The following is a 27837-nucleotide window of genomic DNA, read 5'->3' on the forward strand; positions in this document are numbered from 1 at the left end:
AACTGATCAATTTAGTCTAAGGCAGGGTTTAGCCAAACATAGCCTGAGAGCCAAATTTGGCCTGACCTGGTCCTGAAAATAAAGTTTTATTGAAACACAGCCACTCCCATTTATATATACTAGAGCCCTTCGTGCACAGATTCGTGCACTGGTGGGGTCCCTCATCCTAGCCTGCACCCTCTCGCAATGTGGGACCCCTTGGGGTATATCAGACTGCTGGTTTTGGCCTGATCCCCACTGGCCAGCAGGGATCGGGCCAAAACCGGCAGTCCAACACCGCCTGCTGCTCCTGCTCATCCTGGCCCTGCTGCACCTGCCGCGGGCTCGCGCTGTCAGTCCTGATCAGGAGAGGCTTGTGCTGCCACAGAGGCACTCGCCAGCCATGAGCCCTGCATCTGGTGCCCCTTGGTCAGCTGAGCGGTGCTCCCATTGTGGGAGTGCACTGACCACCAGGGGGCAGCTCCTGCATTGAGTGTCTGCCCCCTGGTAGTCAGTGCACATCATAGTGACTGGTTGTTTGGTCGCTTAGGCTTTTATATATATAGATATTCAATGGCTGCCATTCATGCCACAAAGGTTAAGTATTTGCAACAGACACTATGGTCCCCAAGCCTGAAATGTTTACTATTTGGCACTTTACAGAAACTGCCACCTCTTGTCTAACTGACTTTCTTTAGTTTGTGCAGATGGCCAGCTATTCTGGTTTCTGCTGCTGCAGTCTGAATTTTCTGCTAGAACTGTTTCCCTTTATACACTCATGAGGAAAATGGGTTGAGTTTGAGCATCATATACATTTCGATAGGATTTCAGATATATCTGGGGGAATTCTGGGGAAGTGCCAGTATAATAAATTCAATTTTTCAGATTTTCTAAATAGTGTATGTTAATTCAGTACTTTTGTATACACTCTAGTTTGTTCAAGTCCTTAGGAAGGATAGTTAGGGGAATATAACCTTCAGAGCAGTAATCCTTAGCATACTTCCTGAAGACTGTGGGAGCCCAGGAGACCTGTTCAGGGAGTATGTGAGGCCCTCCTTTCATAACTACGTATCTATTTGAGGGTGGATTTTTTAATACTTAAATCAAAGTAATATACATTAGATTGAATACAAAAGTAGATAGTAGAATGCAATAGTTTCCTATTAAGTCGTAATTAAAAAAATAGGCAAAAAATGTGAAATAATATTTTATTTTAAAAATTGTCATTTAAGAATGTTATTTTTATTAACGTAATGGGTTTTGTTAATAAAGTATTTTTAAATTTCTTAATTTATAATACTTATTAGTTTTAATTTCTATATGATAAGTAGTAATAGATATACCCCGTATAAATAAAAGGTTTTTGTGGGGCCTCAGTACTGTTTAAGAGTGTAAAGGATCCTAAGAGCAAAGAGCTTCAGAACGCTTCACTCACAGGGTATTTAGGGCTAATAGCCTAGATTCTGAATTTCCCTGTCTACAAAATAAAGGGTGGACTAGGCCCACTAGGAGATTTCTCAGTTGCTTTTGAATTTTTGAGCAGTTATGACTAAACATTTATACCCAGTTTCCATTTCATTTGTGTAAGTAATGAGAATAACATGGGCTTTGGAGACAGGATACTTCTGGGTTTAAATTCTGATTTACAGTAATTTTCAGTTGTGTAAACTCAGGCAAGTTTTTCAACTTTTCTTAACAATCTGTATCTATATGTATATCTATATGTGTAGTTGACGTTAAGAGCTAATGAGTGAAATCACAAAAATAGAGTTAAATGCTCAATGACTGTTTTCTTTTGTTATAGCTCTATCTTTTCTGTTATTCATCCTTTTGTTCTCCTTCTTACTGCCAGCACATTAGTTCATGCCCCAATCAGTTCATGTTTGATATAAATACACCTTTTAAAATACTCAGTCACACCCAAAATTACTTGTGTAGCCTATATGCTATGAAGCAGCAATTTTCAACCTTTTTCATCTCATGGCAGCACACCAAAGAATGTATTTTTTGTCTATGTGATGAAAAAATAGGTATACTTTTGATTTACTGTGTTGCTTGTTGTCATTTTTTTATTTGACATTCTCAGGCAAAAGAGGTCAGTGCCCTTGACTAAATAGTCAGGTATTGCATGTTTTAAAAATTCTTGTGGCACACCAGTTGAAAATAGCTGCTATGAAGTGTTACAAAGGAAGAATTGTTATAAAGGAAGAATTGTGACTACCCAACATAAGGACATGCTGTGTGGTTCTCTTATTCAACCCCCGCACCCCTACTCACTCCAAACCTAATTACCACTTTGAATTATGTGTGTATCATGTCTTTATAAAGCTAAAAATTTATTTCTAAATAATATATAATGTTCCCTCTTATATTCCATGAAAATGACATACTGCATGGACTTCTCTGTGATTTTATTTTTAAGTTTTTTAAAATTTTTATTGTTAATATAGCTTTGGTTCATTCATTTTCAATGCTATTAATAACTCAGGTGCTCAAAGGCAATGGTTTTAATAGAGTTGTCATGTTAAAACTTTTTATTGCTGTGGCTCACAGTAAGACATTTATTGTGGACAGGTATGCCTGTACATACACACCATTCTCCCTCCATATACGTCAAACAGGTTTCATAAGACAATATTTATCCTTATTAAATCTTGGTGTGCAGTAATGCACTCTTACTTTTCTCTTCTTTTTTCATTTAAAATTGCTGCTGATACCCCAGCAAGAGATTCCATGATCTGCCAACTGAATTATTCTCAATTTGAAAAAAGCATTGCTCTGGGGTATATAAGTAGGAGTAGAATTTCTGGGTCGTAAGTAGTGTTCCACTCTCTAACCCTTGATATGTTAGACATCTTATTTTTCCAAGGTTTTGTCTTTTATCTACTTTGAAGTTTTTCTTAATGATTTCTAATTCTTCATACATGACCAGATCACTTCTATTCTGGATATTTCTAATGGTTATTAGGTATTATTTTTCTCTAGATTTATGAAGCTAAGAATAGCATATAGTGTTATTTCCATAAATACTTTGTTCTAATCTCCTTAGAAAGGCAAATAAAGTTTTTTTGCAAAATTATTTCTAACTATAGGCCCAGTGCACGAAAATGGATAGGGTCCCTAGGCCTGGCCGGCGATTGGGGCCGATGGAGGCCTTCCAACTGCTGGCCGGGGCCTTCCTTCCTTGGCTGCCAGCTGCTGGCTGGGGCCTCCATTCACCAGCTGCTGGCTACTGGCTGAGGCCTCCCTTCCCCAGCTGCTGGCCAGGGGCTTCCTTTGTTTCACGCCGCCCCCTGGTGGTCAGTGCATGTAATAGTGAGCAATCGAACTCCCGGTCTCCTGGTCAAACTCCTGAGGGGACACTTTGCATGTTAGGCTTTTATATATATAGACTAGAGGCCCGGTGCACGAAATTTGTGCATGGGGGTGGGTGTGTCCCTCAGCCCAGCCTGCACACTCTCCAATCTGGGACTCCTCGAGGGATGTCCAACTGCCCGGGCCTAAACGGGCAGTCAGACATCTCTCTCACAATCCAGGACTGCTGGCTTCCAACTGCTTGCCTGCCTGCCTTCCTGATTGCCCCTAACTGCCTCTGGCTGCCAGCCTGATTGATGCCTAACTGCTCCCCTGTGAGCCTGTTTGCCCCTAACTGCCCTCCCCTGCAGGCCTGGTCACCCCTAACTGCCCTCCCCTGCAGGCCTGGTATCCCCCAACTGCTCTCCCCTGCAGACCTGGGTCCCCCCCAACTGCCCTTCCCTGTAGGCCCAGTCGCCCCCAACTTCCCTCCTCTGCCAGCCTGGTCACCCCTAACTGCCCTCCCCTGCAGGCTTTATCACCCCCAACTGCCTTCCCTTGCAGGCCTGGTCCCTCCCAACTGCCCTCCCCTGCTGGCCATCTAGTGGCAGCCATCTTGTGTCCACATGAGGGCAGCCATCTATGACCACATGGGGGCAGCCATCTTGTGTGTTGGAGTGATGGTCAATTTGCATATTACTCTTTTATTAGATAGGATAGAGGCCTGGTGCACGGGAAGGGGCTAGCTAGTTTGCCCTGAAGGGTGTCCCCAGATCAGGGTGGGGGTTCCCTTGGGGCATGGGGCGGCCTGGGTGAGGGGCCTGTGGTGGTTTGCAGGCTGGCCATGCCCTCCGGCGACCCAAGTGGAGGCCCTGGTATCTGGGATTTATTTATCTTCTATAATTGAAACTTTGTAGCCTTGAGTGAAGCTAAGCCTCCTGCTTGCTCCGTGGCCACAACCATTTTTGTTGGGATTTATTTATCTTCTATAATTGAAACTTTGTAGCCTTGAGTGGAGGCCAAGGCAGGCCAGAGCTGGTGAAGCTTGGCTTCCTCCATCGCCGGGGGCAACTCAAGCCTCCTGCTCTCTCCAGCTCTGTGGCTGCTGCCATTTTTGTTGGGATTTATTTATCTTCTATAATTGAAACTTTGTAGCCTTGAGTGGGGGCCTGGGCCGGCCAGGGTGTGCGGAAAGTTTGGCTTCCTCCATTGCTGGGGAAACCCAAGCCTCCTGCTCACTCCGTGGCCGCAGCCATCTTTATTGAGTTAATTTGCCTGCTCGCTCCTGATTGGCTGGTGGGCGTGGCTTGTGGGTGTATCAGAGTGATGGTTAATTTGCATATTACTCTTTTATTAGATAGGATATTTCACTGTTCCCCTTGAAAAAATGTATTTCCTACCTCATCTTCCACTGTTTCACTTGACCAGAATCTACACTCTGGATATGTTGATTCTAGTCTTTCTAAAGTGTATCATGCTTTGTTAAATCTTTATTTTCAATATTTATGGCATATACTTTGTGTTCCTTTGTACCTACCCAAATCCTTTATATTTTTCAGGACTTGGAATGTTAAATCACTTCTTTGTGACAATTTTTGCTACTCTGTCCCTGTCATTCTCTATGAATTCACAGCACTTAATTTTCTCTTGTTGCCTCTTTTAGTGTCTCTCTCACCCTCCCTTTCCATTCCTTTCCTCCCTCCCAGTGCCCTTCTTGCCGCTCTTCCTTCCTCTCTCTTCCTCATCCCCTCTCCTCTCCTCCCTCCCATCTCTCTTTAACCTGTAACCAATCAATCTTCTACACCCCTTTCCTTGGCAATTGGCATTAACCGTGGCCACTGTCTATCACTGCCTAGCCAGCTCTCTCCTTTGCTTGTTCTTTTTTTCTTCATTGAGCCACTATTTTCCTCTTTCCTATTCCTCTATTTCTCTTGCTCTATTTCCCCCTTCAGCATCCCTACATCCATTCTATACCTCCTGCCATCTGCCTCCCCACAATGTATTTCTCTTTTTCTCTGTTTGTTCTGTCCTTAGTGAATCTGTGTTGGTTTTATCTCTGCTGTCTTCCTCCCACCATCTCTCGGTTGGTCACACAGTTGGTGGACTCTTATTTATTCTTAGTCACTCTGTGTCAGGTCTTACTCCAGTTGCCTGTCTCCTTTCTTCCCCTGTCTACCTTTATCTTTCATTGTTTTGCCTTTCTACTTCTTCCTTTTGTTTTTTCTATCTTCTTCTATTTGAGCACCTCCTAATTACTATGAAAGGTGAGACAGGAACAGATCTTACCCTGGAAGAAGTTACTTTATAATATGGGAGATAACAGGAAGGAATGAGTGTAATGTACATGAAGAAGAGAAGTAATGGGTAATAAAGCAAAGGCAGACTAGCATTTAATCATGTATGATTCTGTAATGCCTCTCACATATATTGTTGGTTAAAAGTGATTTCTTATTTTGGCTGTTAATTGTAAGCTCTCATTAGCAGGGATAGGAAAGGTCTTACACTTCTTCATAGAATTGTGCGTAGTGCTGAGTACTTGGCAGTTGTACATTACATATTTGTTGTGGGATGGAGAAGGAAGAACTACATCATCGTTGTTTGGCGCTGTTTGGTTCAACTGTCATGTGGCACCATGCCACCCATTCTTGCCTAAGTGTCTCAGTCTTCCCTCACCAGTGATCCCTGAAGCAGCTGCAGCAACTATCTTTAAGGTTCCCATGTCCAGTCACACACAGGATGATTTGGGGACCACCTCATCAGAGAAACTTGGGGTGTGCATTTTATTATGAACCCCACCTTAGAATTTCCATCTGAATTTCATGGGATGTTCCCTGAAATCTGCTTTTTTCAAAAAGCCCTTGTTATACACTCTAAATTACAAACACCCCTCTTGTGTACAGGGGATTATTTTTACCAACTGTTATAAAATTCTCTGCTTCTCACCTTTATATACTAAGCTACTAACATAATGTGATGTACTCTTTAGAGCTATGGAAAGTAGAGGAATACTATGTAAATTAAATGTGGACCCTAGTAAAGATCCCATGTTGCATTAAAAAAAGTAAAGTAAACCTTTTTTTATCTTTCTAGGAGCATATGTTATGGTGCAGAGACTGTTAAAAGAAGAAATATGAACTGTGTTTTATGTATTATTTGAAATCAGTATTTTTAAGACACAACAAACTAAAGTAGGCTTTATATTTTGTGTGCTATCTATATAGTTTTGATTAATCAGGTTATATTTTTCTGTACTCCAGTGACATATGGCTTTAAACAGATCTTAAAAACTTTGCAGCCATAGTTGGTTTGGCTCAGAAGATAGAATGTCAGCCCGCAGACTGAATGGATGCAGGTTTGATTCTGGTCAAGAGCATGTACCTCGGTTATAGGCTGTGTCTCTCGCACATGGTTGTTTCTCTCTCTCTCTCTCTCTCTCTCTCTCTCTCTCTCTCTCTCTCTCTCTCTCTCTCTCTCCTCTCCTCCCTCCCTCCCTCCCTCCCTTCCCACTCTCTCTAAAAAATCAATGGAAAATAATATCCTTGGGTGAGAATTAACAAAACAAAAAACTGCAAAGAAAATATAGTTGCTTTATGGAGAGGTCTCTTTTGCCTTCGTTGGGCCAAGAGCCTGTCTTTGACTCAAGTTTTAGAATTAGTTATAAAGGGGAATAAGTTCTGATTAAATTAATTGAGTAATTTTATATGTGCACTTTTTGCTGTTAAAATATACTTTAAAAATAAATGCTAAAGCTTTACTTAATTCCATGTGGGGGGTAAGAATAATTTAAAGTTACGAGTTGATTCTTATGTTTTTCATCTTTAATTTTAATGTTTAATAAATGTCCTTTAGTGTTATTTCTTTGTGTGAATTTCCTTTATTTTTTTTGAATTCTCACCCGAGGATATTTTTTCATTCATTTTAAAGAGAGTGGAAGAAAGTGGGGGGAGACAGAGAGAAACTTTGATGTGAGAGAAACACATCGATTGGTTGCCTTTTGCATGCGCCCTGATGAGGGCCCAGGCCAGGGAGGAGCCTGCAACCGAGGTACGTGCCCTTGACTGGAATCGAACCTGGGACCCTTCAGTCAGCAGGCCGATGCTCTATCCACCGAGCAAAACCAGCTAGGGCTGAATTTCCTTTATTGACCAAACACTTTTCTGTTTCATAAGGTTTATACACAGTAATTTACTTGAGTATTACTATGTTAATTATTTTGGAATTTTAATATCTTGACATCTATTTTTAAAATAAAATGGACAAGTTATACTTTAAGGTTTTCAAATCAATATTTAATGATGTTTAGGATGGAGCTGAAGGGATTCAGTAATTAGGTGAGCAGTTTGCTGCATGATGTTAAAATTCTGCTAAAATTACTGGAATCAAATTTTTCCATCTGGGAAGTATTCATTCAAAGCTTTAAAAATCTTTTCATGCATATGATACTGAAATAATGCTTATTTTTCCTTTTTCCAGCCATTTTAAAGTTCAGTATCTCCAAGTTGTAACATGGTTCTTGATAAAGTACTAGTGTGTAAACTAATGCTGCAGAATTGGATAGGTTTTGCAGAGTTACACAGGATTCATTCAGCTGCTATAAAAAGCCAAAGAAACTCAATTGCAATTTTATTGTCCACTTTGATAGATTTCCTGCCACCTTTGTAGCAGGGAAGCTGTTTGTCACTGTATCCCTCTCCTCCGACAGCTGGACTAGGTTTTATAAGCAGTAATAGGCTCTTCTGGTATAACTGCACTGTGTTGGTTACTTTGGTCCAAAGGTTTCAAATATGTACCTGTTAAGAGTAATCTTTTATTTCCATTATTTTCTTGTGAGTCCTTTAGGTTTTCAGTATTTATCTTTTTTATTTTTTTATGCTTTAAATGGTAAATGGAACATTGATGTTGAGTAATTAAATAATACTATTTTCACTTGGTCTGCTAACATGCTTCTACTCTTGAATTAAAATTTAAAATAATTTAATATATTCCAAATTTGAAGAACTGTTCAAAAATTATTTTTCTAAACAAATAAAGCTAAAAACTGTAGATACCTATATTGCCATAAGGTTAGAATGGCCCTATGACTTGAAATAATCATCAACTAAAAGTTAATTTATACTTGAATTAAAAATACAATATGACTTATGTTTTCCCCCATATGACTAGTTTGGGTAAAGTATTTCATTATTTTGGATTATATTGGAAATATCTTAAGATTTTACTTGTGGTTAACAATGATGGCTTAAACAAATGTCAGTCATTTTATATCAGAAGAAAATACAGTTTAGGTTGGATAAAAAAGCAGGTGGAAATCAGTTTGTTAGAATTTTCTACGTGTTTCCTTAAAAGTATTTTTTAACACGTTACGTGCCCAGCCTGTTTTGTCTTCCAGATGGAAAGTATAGTGTCGGTCACCAGTGACTGACTGGGCGCTTAATGTGTTAAAAAATCACAAGCTATAAACTGGTATATATAAATATGCACGTGTTTATATGAGTGAGTTTATGGTGGCTATATAGTGAAATTAAAAGCTTCATATTTTTTAAATAAATTTAAGAGTTATAAAAATTTCCATATTTCATGAATTGTCACCATTTTATACTTAATTGCTAAAGTGTTCTTTGACTTTATTTTTTTTAACCAAATAGTATTTATTATTATTTTATACTTTTAAAAATAATATGTGCTCATTGTAGGAAATTTGGAACCTAGTACTGATGTATACACACAGAAACCAAGAATCACCCATTATTGACTCACTTGTGTTTGACTTAGTATTACCATTTTGGTGTAAAACTTTTCATCTTCTGTTATATGCATAAATATATACATACATATAATTCTTTTCTTACAAAAATTATCATACTTATATTTTATAATAGTTTCATTTAATGATATATTTCTTACATGAATTTTTTACATTTATTTTTGTTTTAATGAAGCTTTATTTAGAACAACAGGCTGTAGCTGGAGTTAGTGTGGGTGCTGTAATTTGCAGACACCTATTCTAGAACACTACTAGAAAACTGTGTGCCCATGACTCTTATTTTTAGGCAGTTGTCATGTTGTAGTGGAAAAAACTTTGGGCTCAGGCAATTCTGGATTTAACTTCCTGTGGAAGATCTTAGGCACATTATCAAACTTATCTGATGCTTAATTCATTTATCAGAAAAATGGAAATGAGAATGATGAGTGTACAGTGCCTTACTCAGTACCTGGAGGATAGAGGGACAGGCAAAAGAGTTATTTGTTTCTTTTCTCATTTCCTTTATTTCTTCTTAGCTTAGTTTCCAAGAGTCAAGAAGGTCTTTTGATATTCTTGTCGATTTTGCTGTGTACTGCCACACTACATTTTAGAGCTTGCTGCACCAATATGTTATTACCAAAGGTGTGTACTGTTTTCCCTCAAAACTTTACTAGCATTGGGTAATTTAATGTTTTTTTTTAAAAAAATTAATTGATTTTTTATTTTTGTTAATCCTCACCCAAGGTTATTTTTCTTCCATTGCTTTTTTTAGAGAGTGTGGGAGGGAGGGAGGGGGAGAGACACAGAGAGAGAAAGAAACATCCATGTGAGAGAGACACATTGATTGGTTGCCTCCTGCATGCAACCTAACTGGGCCAGGGATTGAGCCAGCAACTGAGGTACGAGCCCTAGACCAGAATTGAACTCAGAACCCTTCAGTCTGTGGTCTGACGCTCTAACCACTGAGCAAAACCAGCTAGGGCTAATGCTTTCTAAATTATTTTTTATTTAAATGTAGTTGGTACACAATATTGTATTAGTTTCAGGTGTGCAGTGGAGCGATTCAACATTTATATATCGTACAATGTGATCATCACACTAATTCTAGTAATCTTGTATCACTGTACAAACTTATCACAACATTATCTACTACATTCCCTTTCACATTTTTCACTTCCACCCCGTCTGGCAACAGTTTGTTTGATCTCTGTTTCTGTGAGTCTGGTTTTTTGTTGTTGTTTCCTTACATGAATTTTAATGGCTGCATGTAATTAATTGTAGATAGTGCATCATATTATGGAGAAGTAAAGTTAAAAGCAAAAGCTGTAGTTTTGATGCAATTGATATCGGATGCTGTTAGACCACTTATAATTCTAGGAAGGAATGATTGAATAAATGATTCAAGTTTACTTTTCATATTCTGGCTTTCTCCAAAATTTTACTTGGAAAAATTGGTGGAGGTGATATTTTTAAAATCTGTGATCCACTTCAGGAGAAGATTGAGAGGTCAGAATTTTTTCCTGTACCTGTTTCTTAAATTCCTTCTTTTAAAAATATTCAGTATCCAACATGCTATATTTTTTGGGGTACTGTCTTCTGGACCCCATCAAAATACACTACTTATTCAAAAAATGTTTCTATCTCTCCCTCTCCATGCTTCTCTGAAATCAATAAAAATATATTAAAAATGTTTATTCCATGAGTATATGCTTATTTTATATATGATTTGTTTTCCTCCTGGGCTTCTTTCCCTTTGTTATTGAACTTATGATGTTAATTTTCCTATCTGTTCTCTAAGGTAGTTTTCTTAGGATAGCATAAGCTTTATTCTTGATATTATTCAAGTCAGGTTTTATTAGGGTAGCACTTAAGAGGTTAGGTTAGAACCAGAGTTATTAGATTTATAATCAATGTGATTTGCATAAATTAGATCAGTAAATTTTTATAAGCATACACATATTTATAATCTGATCTTAACTATTATGTGTTATCATATACCATTGTTGCAAGGTGTTGGATCAGAGTCTTTGTAAAAGATATATTATGTGGTGGTAATCACTGTGAGCTACTCCATATGGGTTATGGATGCTACTCCATATGGGAAGACTTAGCTATTTTTCAAGACATGTCTTATTTATCAGCTGTGGAAAGGTTGGTAACCTAAGAATTAGAAGTTAGCATATCATATTCAGCTTGTATTTCCATAGGAAAATAAAGTAAAATGAAAAAGATGCATTTGCTTTAAAAAGAAAGCCTGTTCCTAAACATTGCCTAACATTTAAAAGTAAAATTTTTATAAGTTAAAATTAAAAAACTATATTATTAAAATAGTAATTTCTTGATGTATTCATCTTTTAGCTCCTAATTAGTAAATTTGAGTGCTAATTAAGTTGAAAGTAATGGCAAAAGAAGTGTTGTAGTTATTAGCTCAAGAGTATCTCTAACTAGTAGTTTATAGAAGTGCTTTCCAAACATTACAAACAGCTATAGATTAGCTATCAAATGAGTGTGAAGATTAATGACTAGTCTTTTAGCTGGGTAATTTAGAACAATATCTGGTAATTAATTAGGAATTATCAGTCACAAATACCATTAGGAAAACAGTATCAAAAAAGATAACAGCAATGATAATTGCTCATTGGCAATTTTGCTTTTAGGCAATTGGAGTACACTAAGGGGAAATTTAAAACTCAACTTTAGAATTTAAAAAGCATTTTTAATATACATGTTTACAGAAGAAACAGTAAATAAGTTGGTTTGCTTAGGAAAGGCAAAACACTATTTTGAATAGATTTGACTACCAGTGCAGAAGCAGGTACAATCCACTGGCTTTTATCCAAAAGAAAAATTAGTATTCTTATACATTTTTGACATCTGGAGTCAAGTACCAGGCTCTGAACTCCCATAGAGACAGGAGACAGGTCCCCACCATCCTTGATGTTGTTAGACACTTATAATTCTAGGAAGGAATGATTGAATAAATGATTCAAGTTTACTTTTCATATTCTGGCTGCAAAGAGATAGTCCCACAGCCCTAAGGAAAGACCTCCCTGGGATGCAGAACTAGCAAGAGGTTTAGTGATACGTTTCATAATAAAACAATTTAAAAATCCTTAATTTGAATAAGAAAAAGCAAATGATTATTGAAAACTAAACTCATTCTAGCACTGGCTGTTGTAGAGATAGGTGATCTGTGTTTTCAAAATCACTGTGAGATTGGTAGTTATGTGACTTGTGTTCTTTTGGTGTTCTTTTCCTGTACATCTCAAATAGTCTAAATAACTATGTTCTTATTATAGTTTGATGGCATGCTACCTGTTAGCATTAAGATTAGCTATAATTTTTCTTGGTTCAGAATTTTGTGATTGACTTATCTATATATATAAAGAGTCAGGGTCTGTAACATCCAAAACGACCGAGGGGTGACCGAATGCCAGGCTGCACACGCAGCAGGCTTGGGTGGGCGAGTACTGGCAAGCAGGCTGAACTGCTGGTCTATCGGAGAGAGAGAGAGAGGTGGGGCTGATTTAGCAGCCTTGCCAGCAGCCGAGCCTCTCTCTCTCTCTCTGAGAGGTCAGCAGTTCAGCCCGCTCACCAGCAGCCTGGGGTGGCTGCTGATCAGCACCGCCTCTATGATCAGGCCTGGAGATAGGCCCACAGACACTGACTGGCATAGAAACTGACCAATCAGAACCAAATCTGGGTGAACTACGAGGAGCCAATGGCTGCCTAGGAGGCTGAGCTTTTGATGCTGACTGGCATAGAAACCGACCAATCAGAACCTAATCTGGGTGAACTGCAAAGGCAGAACCTAAGGTGGGTGCTGAGGAGGGGTTTTAAGGGCAACAGCTGTTTACTGTAAGGTGTAAGAAAGTGGTTGAATTTTTCAGTGACCAGTTTGGCAGTATAGTGCGTATGCCTGGCTATCAGTCCAGATATAGGGATTATGTATTTTTGTCTGCCAAGAACATCTCCTCCTGCTGAAAAAGGCTTCCCCCACCCCCATTTAAGCAATCCTATCCTATATAATCTATCTATACTAATAAAAGGGTAATATGCTAATTAGACTGGGTCGACCTGCCATCTTCCGGACATCTGACTTCCTTCGGACAAAGCCATGGTGGTGGGGGCCAAGGCAGAGGCAGTTAGGGGCGATCAGGCCGGCAGGGGAGGGCAGTTGGGGGTGACCAGGCCGGCAGGGGAGGACAGTTGGGGGCAAGATCAGGCCTGCAGGGGAGGGCATTTGGGGGTGAGATCAGGTTGGCAGGGGAGGGCCATTGGGGGCGAGATCAGGCCGGCAGGGGAGGGCCATTGGGGGCAAAATCAGGCCAGCAGGGGAGGGCAGTTGGGGGAGATCAGGCAGGCAGAGGCAGTTAGAGGCAATTAGGGGAGGGCAGTTGGGGGTGAGATCAGGCTGGCAGGGGAGGGCAGTTAGGGGTGATCAGGCAGGCAGAGGGGGGTGATCAGGCAGGCAGGGGAGAGCAGTTAGGGGCAATCAGACAGGCAGGCAGAGAGGTTAGGGGTGATCAGGCAGGCAGGCAGGCAGAGGGGTTAAGGGCAATCAGGCAGGCAGGCAGGCAGAGGCAGTTAGGGGCGATCAGGCAGGCAGGTGAGCAGTCAGGAGCCAGTGGTCCCAGATTATGAAAGGGATGTCCGACTTCCAGTTTAGGCCCCATCCAGACAGGCAGGCAGAGAGGTTAGGGGTGATCAGGCAGGCAGGCAGAGGGGTTAAGGGCAATCAGGCAGGCAGGCAGAGGCAGTTAGGGGCAATCAGGCAGGCAGGCAGGTGAGCGGTTAGGAGCCAGTGGTCCCAGATTGTGAAAGGCAGTCGGACATCCCCCCAAATGGTCCCCAATTGAGGGTGCAGGCTGGGCTGAGGGACCCCCACCCCTCACAAATTTCATGCACCAGGCCACTAGTTATTTTATAAGGATATTACAAGAATATTGTTTTATTGCATTTATATAAACTGCATATTTGAAAAGTTGTTAAATATATTTATGTTCTGCATGCTTTGTTTATTTTTTTGTCTATTTTGACTGATTATATATCTTTCATCTAGGTCACTTTCGAAATACACAAAGAAAACCTTGCCAACATATTTAGGGAATACCAGGGAAATGTTGATGAAGATATAGGGCAATGTTCTTCAAGTTCAGTTAAAGCAGTCTCTGGCATTAGCAGGGATGTAAATGTTTCTGGAGGATCCCAACAATCAGATACGAAGGATTCTCCTGTATCTCCTCATGTCAACAAAAATAGTGATGGAAAGTCAGGTATTGAGAAGACAAGTTCTTCTGACTCTGCCTCCAACATTGAACTGCAGACTTATAATACAGTTAATGAAGAAATGACAACTGGGCAAGAAAATCAGGAGTTCCTGGATGAAGTCCCTTTAGAGAAAACACCGATAAATGACATAGCTAAAGCAGGTGATTTAGAAGTATCTTCTGACACAGTAGAAGTTGGGACCATTTCCTCTAATACTTTGAAAACAGTTGGCAAAGATATGACTGTCAGTGAAGTAACTGCTTCAGTAAGTTCTCCTTCAGAAGAGGATGCTTCAGAGGCTCCAGAATTATTGGATAAGTCTATAGGAGAGGAAGAAGATGATGAGGATTATGTAGAACTGAAGGTAGATAGTAGTCCTACTGAGGAAGCCAGTCTACCCACAGAGCTCCAAGGAAATAGTTTGTCTCCCCATACAACTGAAGCCAGAGAAAGACTGGACATGTTTAGTAATGACCAAAAATTAACATTTCAAGAGGAGGAACCTGTAAGTAAGAAGCAAGCTGATACTGAAACTCAAGATTCTAAAGATGTAGGGTCTTCAGCTACCTCACCAGACACGACTGCTTCCCAAACAACTGTGCAATCAGACATTGGTCAGATGCTGGATGAAGGGGAGAAAACAACTGACTTGTCTAGAGAAACCAAAGCAAGTAATGGTAATGTCTTAGAGTCTCCTACTACTTTTGAGCAGAAGATTGCGAGGTTGGATGTTTCCAGTGTTGCCACAGATACCGAGAGACTAGAATTGAAGTCCAGTACTAATGTGGAGGCACCTCAACCTCTTCAACCTGTGCTTGAGGTGATTATGTCTTCTTGAAATGTATTTGCCTGAGTTAAAATAGAGCAAGTGTATGTATATTTTATTTTTGTTTAGAATTCATTGTATCCTATTTGCAATTACATAAATGCAATATATCTAAAGATTTTATTTCTTTAGCACAGCATTTGGGTTGTAGTATGTGTTCATTTAATGGCAACTTTTATTTAACAGCATCACTAAAAGTTACTACTATCAATTTTCAGGATTGGCATAATTTTACTTTATAAAGCAAATATTAGCAATATTTGTCTTTTACACTTTTTTTTGATAACCCAACCATAGCACAATAATTTTCCAAAAAAAATCTAGAATTACATTCCTGCAGAACCACCTACTAGTATATACTGTTTTATACCAAGTATGTGGTTTAAAATTGTCCCGTGAAGTGTGTTTAATTTGAAGGAGGGAAGCTTTTGTGAGATGTGGAGGCCCAGCTTTCTCCTTTACTAGTATCCCAGAGGGATTCCTGAGACAGTCGTTGGTTGCATGTGTCCTTTTCCACTTTATTGAACTCTTTTCTCTCTCCCTCGTTCCTATTTTGTTGGTTTGTTCTTCATTCTATTGTCTTTTTGTTGTTCTTGTTCTTAGTTCCAGCCAGTTTATAATCCAGATATTGCCTTTCTTTCATGCTACTATTCAAAACAAAGAACTTCTCTGAATTCTTTTATAAAATGCTACATCAGCTGGTGGTAACACTAACGTGGATCAAAGTTAATTATGTTGAATTCTGCTGGTTTAGTATATTTGATAACTGCTTTAAATCTATTAAAGCATTTTCATTACTCATTGATAATTTTTCTCTAATTTGGTTCCTTAGTATCTTAAAATGTATTTATTAGATGCATTTTATAGAAGTTTTTAAATTACTTATTAATGCCTTCCTTTGAAATTGAACTTATTTTATTACTCTTTTTAATTTTCTGTATTAGACGTCAAGGCAACAGGAGCAGTCAGGGCAAGGAATAGCATCAGATGCCATTAACGGACAAAGGAGGGATTCCAGACCTACTATGTTTCGTATTCCTGAATTCAAATGGTCTCATATGCATCAACGTTTGCTCACTGATCTGTTATTTTCAATAGAAACAGATATACAGATGTGGAGAAGGTTTGTCCATATGTTTATTATAGAAGATGTTGTATAATAAATTTTAGCCTTTGTTTTCAAAGAAATTTACATAGTTAACATTTTGTAATTAATTGCTTAAAATAGAATATAAATTATTTCTGTGGTAAGGTTTTATTGAATTAACTTATTCTTCATTATAAAAATGAGTTACTCTGTCTCATTACTAGAACTTGAAGATTTTTCTTTTTAAAAATTTGCCTAACATTTATTTCCTGTAACATATTTTACATTATGTAATTTACCTGGAGGTAGATCCACCAAAAGGGTTTATTATTAGAGCTACTAAAAAAATTGGGACTTAAGAATAACTTCCAGTTCTCCAGTGAATTTTTGGTATAGCAAAATCTGTGTTTCAGATTATCCTTGATTGTATGATTTATGATTTTAAAAGTGCCTAATTTGTTTGTTATTTGTATACTACTTTTATTCCATTTAAAAGCATATTATGACATTATCTAAGAAAATGTTAGTAGAAAATTCATTTTCAGTAGCACATTTAGCACCATTTACCTCTGAATTTTTGCCACATGGCTTCTCAGTTTTGTTCCCAGTTAAGGATATTTTAGTTCAACCTTTTAAATCAAGTGTCAGATGAATAGTATTTATGTTTCAGCACTGGAAAAGGGCTTGGATAGTAACTGCTGCTATGGAATGGCCCGCATCTTCTGAGGAAGTATACACCCCCATGTGCCTGCTGCATCATTATCTTACTCAAGCTTTCAAGATGAAGCAAAAGCACCTTCTTATCCTCCCTCCCCTCAAGTAGGCAAATTGTGATTTTCTTTCTTTAGCTTTATCAGTAAACACCATTTATCTTTGGACAGCCATTCAACAAAGACAGTTATGGACTTCGTGAATAGCAGTGATAATGTCATCTTTGTACACAACACAATTCATCTCATCTCTCAAGTGATGGACAATATGGTCATGGCTTGTGGGGGTATACTGCCATTGCTTTCAGCTGCTACATCGGCTACAGTAAGGACTTAACTACTCTATAAAATTGGTGTGAAAACATGACTTTTATGCATCTTTGTTGATTAAAACTTGAATGTGCTGTAAATCAAAAGCAACAGAAAAGAAAGTACTAAAAGGAATGCTGATTTCTTAGGGATGTGTCAGCTAGTGAATATAAAATGATTGACAGTGTTTCACCTGTATGTTTCCTTTGCCTTTTTTTTAGATGAAATGATAAGGAAATCACTTTGTGGTAGATTTCTGAAAGCCTGACTTTTTATAAAATTTAGAATGTTGGGAAATGATGTAATAAAATTAGATTTTTATCAGAATATAGATGTAATTGTCAAACTTGATTCTTTACAGCATGAGCTGGAGAATATTGAGCCTACTCAGGGTATCTCCATAGAAGCCTCTGTGACATTTTTGCAGAGGCTAATCAGCCTTGTGGATGTGCTCATATTTGCAAGTTCTCTGGGCTTTACTGAAATTGAAGCTGAAAAAAATATGTCATCTGGAGGAATTTTGCGGCAGTGTCTACGACTTGGTGAGCTGTTAAAACCCATTAGTTAGGAATTTACTTGAAAAATTTTTAGTAATCCAGACATAATTAAACTCAACATTATCTTTCTCTTGTTGTTAGGCAAATGTGTGCTAGTCATTTTGTCATATGCTACTTTTAAACTTGCAGAGTGAAGGACCGTGTATATACTCTGCTAGAGTAGTAGTTGACAAGTTGTATAGAAGAGGAAGGACATGTTTTGAAAAAAATCAACTAAGTTGATTCTGGTCAGCATTACCCCTCTTTCCCTAATCTTCTTTTTTGCTATAAGGTAGTGCTTCTCAAGTTAAAAAAAATAAAATTTATACACATGAATCACCAGAGAGGATCTGGTTAAAATGCAGAGTAGATTATATAGGTCTGCGATGAGGCCTCAAATTGTATTTCTAGCAAGTCTCAGGTAATGTGCAAATTACCAGTTGTAAAAATAGTCATAGGGATGTGGGGTAAAGCATAGAGACTATAGTCAGCAATATTGTAATAAGTATGTATGGTGTTGGATGGGCAGTACATTTATTAGGGGGATTGCTTCCTAAGTTATAGAAATGTTTAATCACTGTGTACACCTGAAACTAACATAATATTGTATGTCAACGGTAATTGGAAAAAAATTTTTAAAGAAAAGAGAAGAAAAAAAGTATAATTCATACACATAAATCACCAAAGAGGATCTTATTAAAATGCAGTTTAGATTACACGTGTCTGGGATGAGGCCTAAACTTGTCTAATAAGTCTGGGTGATGTTGATGTTGCTTCTCTTACTAACACACTTGAGTAGCAAGATTCTAAACTAGCATGATTCCAGCACAGCCTTTGTCCAAATAAGCTGTGGTAATAATGTTAAAGCAGGTAATAAAATACTAAACCTCTATTCTTCTGGAGGCTGTACTTCCTTAGGTAAAAGTTAAAATCCGTGAAAAGAATTTTAGTGTTACTGGGCTGTCTTAGGTGAACCAAATTTTTTTTTTACTTAATACAGAAGGTTTCCTATATCCAGTTGTAAATACTGAGACTTTGTTAATGATTTGTTTATTAAATGGAGAGAAGTAGGTTGGAGAGAGTGGGACCAGAAAGTAGAAGCAAAACAATAAGCTATGGCTTATGAAGACAGACTGGAAATAAAAGGCAGCATTAGAAGTGGGAAGTCTAGTTAATGAAATATTTCCCCATATTTAGTAAGTGCGTTATATAAACCAAGATATATTTGTACTTAGTCTTTTTTGGTACAGTGATGATTTTTACTCCAAATGCTATTCAGAGTACTTTTAAACTTAGGATGCTTTAAAGAATTTGGCATAACAATTTTTAGAAAGTTGTTTTAAATTTTAAGTAAGAAAGATTCTGACAATAGTGTGGTAAAGGCCTGGGGAGGGGGTGAGAAAGGGGTAGAGGGGTCAATGGGAGGAAAAAAGGAGACATCTGTAATACTTTCAACAATAAAGATAAATTTAAGAAAAAGATTCAAATGGTGAACATAACAAAACCAGCTATTACTTATTGACTACTGTAATTTGTCATTATTGCTGATTTTCACAAAGGGGCAACAATCATTTTCGTTTTTTCTATTCATGAGGAAAGTTGAGATCAGAGAAAATAGGAAACTTATCGAAATTCAAAATGTGTAATTGGTGAAGTTGGAATGTGAATATAGTAGCTTATTTAACTAGTGTTCCTACCCCTTCTTTGTTACAGTATACTTCCTTAAACTTTTAATTAGTAATTAAAATATTTAGACTCCATTGCTTTTGTTTATGCCATTTTAAAAATCTCTCCACTTTCCTAAAAAGAGTACATTTCTAGAATTAAAAATACAAGGCTACACTAGCACTGCTTTACTCAAGAAGCATCAGATTTGGGAGCTAGGGAATACTGTAATGCTCTAATTTTCATAGCTGTAGAAGAAAATAAAGAGAAAATTCAATCTACTGCAGCACCATCTTTTCCTATATATGGAAATGAGACTCAGAAAGTAACTTGCTCAAAGTCACTTAGTACAGTATGGTAAGCTTGGTAAATAATCTAAATGTTTTGGTCCCTGATCTCCTTTTTCCTGAGGCTGGGGAAGGAAGGTAAGAGGGCAACAACACTAAGTAACCTGTACTCCTGAGACCGATTGATACTAGGCCATCCTCTATGGTTGTAATGCAGACCTAAACTTGATTTTATGCAACCTGTGAAAAAATAGTACAACGGTTATTTTCCTGGGCATGAGTCCAGATTTGACAGAGTTGTATTCCACATTCTCCCTTCCTCTTTTCCTTCCTTTTTTTAAAAAAAGTTTGTTTGCTTTTGACACCTTTCTGAATGCTTCTCTTTCTCAATTCTGTGCCTATTGCCATATGGTATTTTGGTGGTATTTAAAATTCCCACTTTTAATTTATGTTTTGTTCCTAATTTTCTTTTTTTTAATCCTCACCTGAGTATATGTTTTATTGATTTTTAGAGAGAGAGGAAGGGAGGGAGGAGAGAAGGGAGGGAAGAAGAGACAAAGGGAGAGGAAGAGAGAGACATTGATGTGAGAGAGAAACATTTGATTGGTTCCCTCCCGTACACATCCAGACCAGGGATCAAACCCACAACCTTTTGGTTTATGGGATGGATGATGCTCCAATGAACTGAGCTATCTGGCCAGTGCTGTTTTGTTCCAAATTTGTTATCCCACTCTTATTCCAATCAGATACATTGGGTGTTACGGATCTGGTTGGGAAGTAAGATGATTATGTGATGTCAAGCAATTAATAGTCAATTGTGCATTACCTAATTCATCATTTAAAATTCAGAATTAATTTCTAACTCAGGTAGCTGCCCAATTGGTTAGATTTTTAGAGGTGTAATTTTGGATTGTATAGTAATCTCCTTTCCGTTTTTCACCCTTTAAGCAGTTTTAATGAAAGCCAGTAAAATGTAGACCCTATAAATATTCCCATATAAAAGCTGTACTCTCTGTCACTCTATTAACATCATGCTGTAATAATACATCATCACAAAAACATGTATCTATCAGTTTAATTATCCTGCTTCAATGAAGATAATAGGTTATTTTCATAGACTAGTTTATGCCATGTGATTTGCTTTCTGTTCCTTTGCAACTCTCTTTCCTGTTCTTTCCCCCCTATCTTTTTCTTAATCAGAGATCATTGCAAGTAGCTTAGGTGAGATCTAAGAAATAGTAGTAAGTTAAGGTTCTTGAACTGATTCCCCCTTAGCAGTGGCCCCTAACATAGTCACTACCAAAGTCAGAAAACAAACAGTAGGTGAGAAAGTCCAGGGACATTTCAGGACTTTGCAAAGGTAATCTGGTTCCAATAAAATCTTATGTAAATCGTATTGGGTAGGTGATTTTTATCAGTTCCATAACCTTAAATATATTTTTCTTTTCTAACCAAATCTTTTCCTTAAAATAAATAACAGTGTGTGCAGTGGCAGTCAGGAATTGTTTAGAGTGTCAGCAGCATTCACAACTGAAAACAAGAGGAGATGCCACCAAAGGCCAGAAAACAGTGCACAGCCTGATCCCCATGGGGAAATCCACAGCAAAGGTGAGATACAGAACCATTAATTAAATAAAAAAGCACACCATTATTTGCGATTAAGGTCTTAACTTTATTTGTTCATTTCAACATAAAGTTAAATAAATCTGACAGAGGTCCTAAAATAGTTATTTTAGTCTGTGGATATAACATTTAAATATTTGTGTTTAAATACACAGTAAAGATTTGCTTATACTTAATCTTGTCTGCTTTTCCAAATGTTTACTTTTCTTGTGTCTACAATACCTTTCCCCTTCAACTATGTCAATTTGTATTTCATGTACTTGTTGAGTTAGCATGCAGTTTGTTTTTTCCTTCCTGGCTCCCTTCTACACTGCTACCTCTAACCCAGCATCAAAAAACAACAACAACAAAACCCCACCAAAAAAAACCAACAAAAACAGAGAAAGAAGTATGAAAAACAAGTACTTATAGCCTGATTTCTCTGTTTACTGGAATATTGTGTTTACTTTAAAAAATTTCTGTTTAATTTTTTTTTTTTTTTTTTTTGGTCTTAGAGTCCAGTGGACATGGTAACTGGTGGTATATCTCCAGTGAGAGATTTTGACAGGCTCCTACAGGATATGGATATTAATCGGCTTAGGGCAGTTGTCTTCAGAGACATTGTAAGTAACAGTATTTCTTTCACGTACTCTCTTAGCTGATATGTATTTCCTCCAAGGCCCAAAGTATTGAGAATGAAAACTCGCTGTGATATAAAATAGCCGAGTGGAAAGAAGAAGCCAGTTTTTTGACAATAATCTTAGAATCATAGAATATTGGGAAATATTATTTATATAAATGGAATGAATATATCAGAACAATGACACTAGAAAGAATAGCATATTATTATATAGTAAGCACTGTAAGTGCTTCACATGTACTCATTAAGTCCAACGACTTCTTGAGTTGGGTACTGTTGTAAGTTCCATTTTATAAATGAGGAATCTGAGGCGCACAGAGCTTGAGTAACTTGTTCAAGCTAATGGAGTTATTTAGTAAATGATAGGATTCAGACCCAGCAGTCTGAACTTCAGAATCCATGCTCTGAAAGTAGTGAAATGCCTAAATCCTGAATGTCCTATTATTTTCTGAATATGGGATATTTTTTCCCTCAAAGGAATATAAATATGACATACTGGTAAATGATGAAATGTTGTGTGTGGTGTTTTTGATTTTTTAAAGATGAAAAAGTTTTGTTTTAGCTGATTTCGATACAGGATATGGCCAAGCTGCATATAGAAATTGTACAGTCATATAAGAAAGTATAAATATGAAAATAAAAATCATTTATAATCCTACTCACGGGGATTTGGAGTCTTGTTATTAGTTAATATTTATTGAACAATTACTGTGTGTTAAGTACTAGATGCTCTCTATTACATGTTTTTTATAAACTTTATAACTTCAATTCTTCATCTTCTCCCCATTTGTATTTTAGTCCTCTCCTGAGTTTTTCATTAAGTTTTATACACATATACAATTTGTTAATAGTATAGTGAATAATTATTGAAAACTTACTGTGTATTAAGCATAGAACTGGATGCTCTACGTATTTTCTCATTTAATAAACACAATAATCCTATGAGAAAGATAGCAATATTAGGTTAAATAACTTCCAAAGATCACACAAGTAGTAAAAGGTGAAAGTGGGTTAAGGACTAGGGAATCTAACCCACTTAGGTTAGGGAATCTAATTCTGGAAATTTTTATATTAATCACATGATTATGCTGTCTCCCTAAATCTCAATTAAAATTTTTTTTTACTTTTTGGTAGCTGCTGTTATTCCTTTAATCAAGAAACCACCAAGTTTTGTTTTTTCAGAATCCATTGACTGGTTCATTTTGGAACCAAATATTGCTGCTTCCTTCTCTTTACATTCTCTTTTCTTGAGCATGTGTTCATTATATCGCCCCATAACCTTGTATGTCCTAGACTAATCTTTAAAAAACTGGAGTAGATGATATTAACTCTTTTGCTGTAAAAATTCTCTAATGTCTTTTCATAGCACTTAAAATGAAAATTCCTCACACTAGCTTTATAAGATTGGGCTTTTTGGAATTTTTTAACAAGTTATTATATTATGATATTTGGACAGAGAATTAGACTATTTCCTATGTCTATACTGTAATTTCTTAAAGTTACAAATTATTTTAATTTTATTAATTATAAAAGTTATATAATCACCTGATAGGAGTTTTAGAAAAGAGAAAAGTTTCTATTTCCCAAACCTTATCTCAGAGCCTCGTCTAGCCAAAGTGTACTTTGATGGAAAAGGAAATGATTTAAGATTGGGAATATAAAGAAATTACTGCCCCGAGGTTAAGAACTAACATATTTAGTCACTCTAATCTGAGTTCACATTTGCTTTTTCACTTACTGTATGGCCTTAGGTAAATTACTTAACTTCTCTAGTCCTTATCTTGTTCTAAGGGGTAAAGGAATGTATATGAAGTATAGCATAGTGGCTGGCTTACAGTGAGTAGTCAATAAATGATAGCTACAGTTTATTGCATGGGTTTAGTTAGTAAACAATAAACATATTAATGGGCTAAATGAGGATGCAGATAGACTTAAATAAATTAGAAGAGATTAAGAAGTTAAGACTAACTAAGTTGTTTGTCTGCCTTTTAAATGTTGATATCAATAACAGTCATTATTATAATAGACTAGAGGCCCGGTGCACAAAATTCGTACACAGGGGGGTGGGGGGTGGGGGAAGGGTGTTCCTCAGCCTGGCCTGCACCCTCTCCAATCTGGGACCCCTCGGGGAATGTCCGACTGCTGGTTTAGGCCCGATCCCTGTGGGTGGGATCGGGCCTAAACCAGCAGTTGGACATCCTTCTCACAATCCTGGACCACTGGCTCCTAACCGCTTGCCTACTTGCCAGCCTGATTGCCCCCTAACCGCTCCCCTGCCAGCCTGATTGATGCCTAACTATTCCCCTGCTGGCCTGATCGCCCACAATTGCCCTGCCTTGCTGTGACCCGCCTCTTCAACTGGGACCTGCCTCCTCCACGCGAGGCGGTGGAGACGCCAGGACCAGCCTCCTCCATGCTGCATGGAGCCATGGGACCCCCAGACTTCACTGTGTGGAGCGGCCGCCAGGCCCTGCCTGTGCTGTGCGTGCGTGTAGCCATCTTGTGGCGGCCATCTTGTGGCGGCATCGCACAAGGGTGCAAGGACCACCTAGGCTTTTCTGAGTATAGATGACAGGATTGTGTGGCAGAGGAACACAGGAGTATCCCGAGAAAAGGGATGGTTAATATAAAAGGAAGAATGTTCATTTACCTTTTCCATCAAGAGTAATAAGTTCTTACAGTAGAACCTAAAAATTACCATAGATTCTTGTCAGATTACAGATATGTCGTACTGTAAGTGGATATCATCAGGTAGAGCCTGATATCTCATTTATTTTTCTTGAAATTTATTGTGTCCAAAAGTTTTGACCCTAGTTATTAATTTTTAGTTATTTGGTACCATTAATTTTCATTTATTTTTCTCCTAGGCAACAATGTTCTTTGTTTTCCTTATCCTAAATTTATCTGCTACTCAAAATACCTTTTAAAAAAATATTTTTATTGATTTCAGAGAAGAAGGGAGAGGAAGATTTAAACATCAATGATCAGAGAGAATCATTGATAGGCTGCCTCCTCCACAGACCCCCACTGGGGATCGGCCACCCGGGCACATGTCCTGACCGGGAATTGAACCATGACCTCTGGTTCATAGGTCGAAGCTCAACCACTGAGCTACGTCATCTGGGCTCAAAATAACTTTAATTTTCAGGATTTGATGGGGAAGTTTTATTTTTTTCTTTTAAATTAAATTTAAACTTATTTTGAAACGTTATCAAATAGTGATGTGCTGAGGAGCCCATTGAAGATGGGGACTTTGGCCAGATGAAGAGGCTATTGATGTAGAGATATGTAGGTCAACTCTAGAGTTTAGGATGAAGCCTAGACCTCATTTTGAGGTCAATCCAGTTTTTCCTTTTCTTTTCTGCAGACACTATATTTTCAATTCTGATACTTGGTTTTCTATACTAAAGTAATCTTAAGAATTCCTTTTTACATATCTGATAATCTCACTTTTTTTCTTTTTAATGTTTTGTCTTTTAGGAAAACTTATTTTCTATTTTATGTATTTTATTCTTATGATTAGAAATAAAAATAGTTATTCATGTATAATGATAATTACTATTTGATTAATTGTAGAAAGTATATTGAGACATATCTCTTCAGATTGAGTTACTTAATTTAAAAAAAAAAGAGCCAACTTTTCTCTTTTCATATTTCACAAGCATATAACCTCTCATTTATGGACATTTTTCCAAAAGACTGATTTTTGCTAAGTTAAATTTATTATTTTCTGCATATGTCAAAAGATTTATTTACATGTTTATATTTAAATATTGTCATGTAAAATAAAATGAAGACACGTTATTTAATAGTGGCATGATCACCTACTTTTCTTTTTCCCCAGGAGGATAGCAAACAAGCTCAGTTTTTAGCCTTGGCTGTTGTATACTTTATCTCTGTTCTTATGGTCTCGAAGTACAGAGACATTTTGGAACCTCAGAATGAAAAGCGTAGCCAGTCATTTAAGGGAACTGTTAGTGAAACTGGGACTTCATCACTTCCTGGTAAGTTTCCATATTTTATTCCCTGGTATCCAAAGTTCAAATAAAATGTTACCTACTTTTAGTAGTTAAAATATTGATTCTAGAATTTAAATCCATTTATATAGAAAGTAAGAGCATGTACTTTTTTTGTTTGTTTGTTAATCCTCCCTGAGGATATTTTTTTCCATTGATTTTTAGAGAGGAAGGGGGGCGATAGATAAGAGGTGGAGGCAGGGATGGGGGGAGAGAGGAAGGAGGGGAGAGAGAGAGAGATACATCAATGTGAGAGAGAGACACATCTATTGGTTGCTTTCTGCATGTGCCTTGACTGGAGCCAGGGATCGAATCTGCAACCAAGTATGTGCCCTTGACTGAGAATTGAACCCCCTCTGGTGAGTAGGCCGGTGTTCTAATAGCCACACCAGCCAGGGCTTATTTTTATTAATCACTAAACATTTTACTTTATTTTGAGTACCATGTAGTTAGTTGCAATTAAGAGATTATTTCTGTTCTTTAAATGAGTCATTTGATTAAAAGGTGAGAAGATGTTATCCTTTGCAAGTAAAGTATTAGACATTTTTGTTCATGTAAGCATTTGTTGTGAAGAATAAATAACTCATTCTCTTATCAGAGACAGATTTGGTAACTAACTGTAATAATTGGAGTTATAGAAGTAGCTGCTAGCTGTGTTTAGAGAAGCAATTATTGCAATAATAGGAATAGCTGCCACCCAATGAAGGCTCTTTATTTATTCAATAAATATTCATTTGGTACCTACTAGGTACTTTGGTATGTTCATGAACAAAAGAGGAAAAAAAGTCTTCCCTCATGGAGCTTATCTTCTAGTGAGAGGAGATAGAAAATAAGTACATGTAGTAAATACATTATATAGTATTTTAGAAGGTGATATGTATAAGAAAAGAAAATAGGACTAATGGAAAAATATCAGGAATATATACAGGAGAAATGGGCTGTGGATATTTACTCGAAGGAAGATGGGGAATTATTGGAGGGTTTTGAGTATAGGAGTTAAAATTGACTTATATTTTTAAAAGTCACATGCAGGTTTCTGTGTTGAGAATACACCTCGGAGGGCAAAGAAAACCCAGTGTGTTAGTTATATACTGCTGTGTGACACATTACGTTGAAGCTTAGTGGCTAAACCACAATTTTTTTTTTTGCGCTTTGTTCTATTTATTTATACATTCATTGGTTAATTCTTTTAAAAAATATATATATTTCTTTTATTGATTTCAGAGAGGAAGGGAGAGGGAGAGAGATAGAAACATCAATGATGAGAGAGAATTATTGATTGGCTGCCTCATGCACACCTCCCACTGGGGATCTAGCCCGCAACCCGGGCATGTGCTCTTGGCCAGAATCGAACCTGGGACCCTTCAGTCTGCAGGCCAACACTATCCACTGAGCCAAACCAGTTAGGGCCATTGGTTAATTCTTGTATGTGCCCTGACCGGGGATTGAACATGTGACCTTGGCATATCAGGACGATGCTGTAACCAACTGAGCTACCTAGTCAGGGCTGAACCACAACTCTTTAGTCTTGTGTCATTATTCTGTGAATTTGGTTTGGACAGGACACAGTGGGGACACAGCTGATATTTGATGGGGTTGGAAAGTCTGAGATAGCTTTTCTACTCATTAATCTAGTGCCTGAGTGAGGATGGCTGCAAGAGTTGAGGCTGATGGACTGATATGGCTCACCTGGGGATATGTCTGGGGCCTTGATACTTGTTCTCAGCCAAATTTCTCGGTTTCCCTCCATTAATTTAGAGGGCCTCTATCTCTTCTGTTTTACCAAGGTAGCTAGATTGCTCACTGAGATATCCAGGAACTCCTAGAATGTACCCTCTGCCCAACCTTATTAGAACTTGTCTATTGCTACTT

General features: G+C 37.6%; 1 protein-coding gene across 1 annotated transcript in view; it reads left to right on the forward strand.

The window, feature by feature from the left end:
- The window catches only part of LRBA (LPS responsive beige-like anchor protein), a 564845-nt gene that overhangs the window by 103288 nt on the left and 433720 nt on the right, over positions 1-27837 (forward strand). Inside the window, exons 22-28 of the mRNA XM_054717692.1 lie at positions 14079-15107; positions 16058-16236; positions 17082-17235; positions 17581-17761; positions 21188-21315; positions 21825-21932; positions 25794-25953. Of these exons, the coding sequence (XP_054573667.1) occupies positions 14079-15107; positions 16058-16236; positions 17082-17235; positions 17581-17761; positions 21188-21315; positions 21825-21932; positions 25794-25953 (1939 nt within the window). The remainder of the gene's footprint in view (positions 1-14078; positions 15108-16057; positions 16237-17081; positions 17236-17580; positions 17762-21187; positions 21316-21824; positions 21933-25793; positions 25954-27837) is intronic.

The sequence above is a fragment of the Eptesicus fuscus genome, chromosome 6 (genome assembly GCF_027574615.1).
Source record: "Eptesicus fuscus isolate TK198812 chromosome 6, DD_ASM_mEF_20220401, whole genome shotgun sequence".
Taxonomy (NCBI): Eukaryota; Metazoa; Chordata; class Mammalia; order Chiroptera; family Vespertilionidae; genus Eptesicus; species Eptesicus fuscus.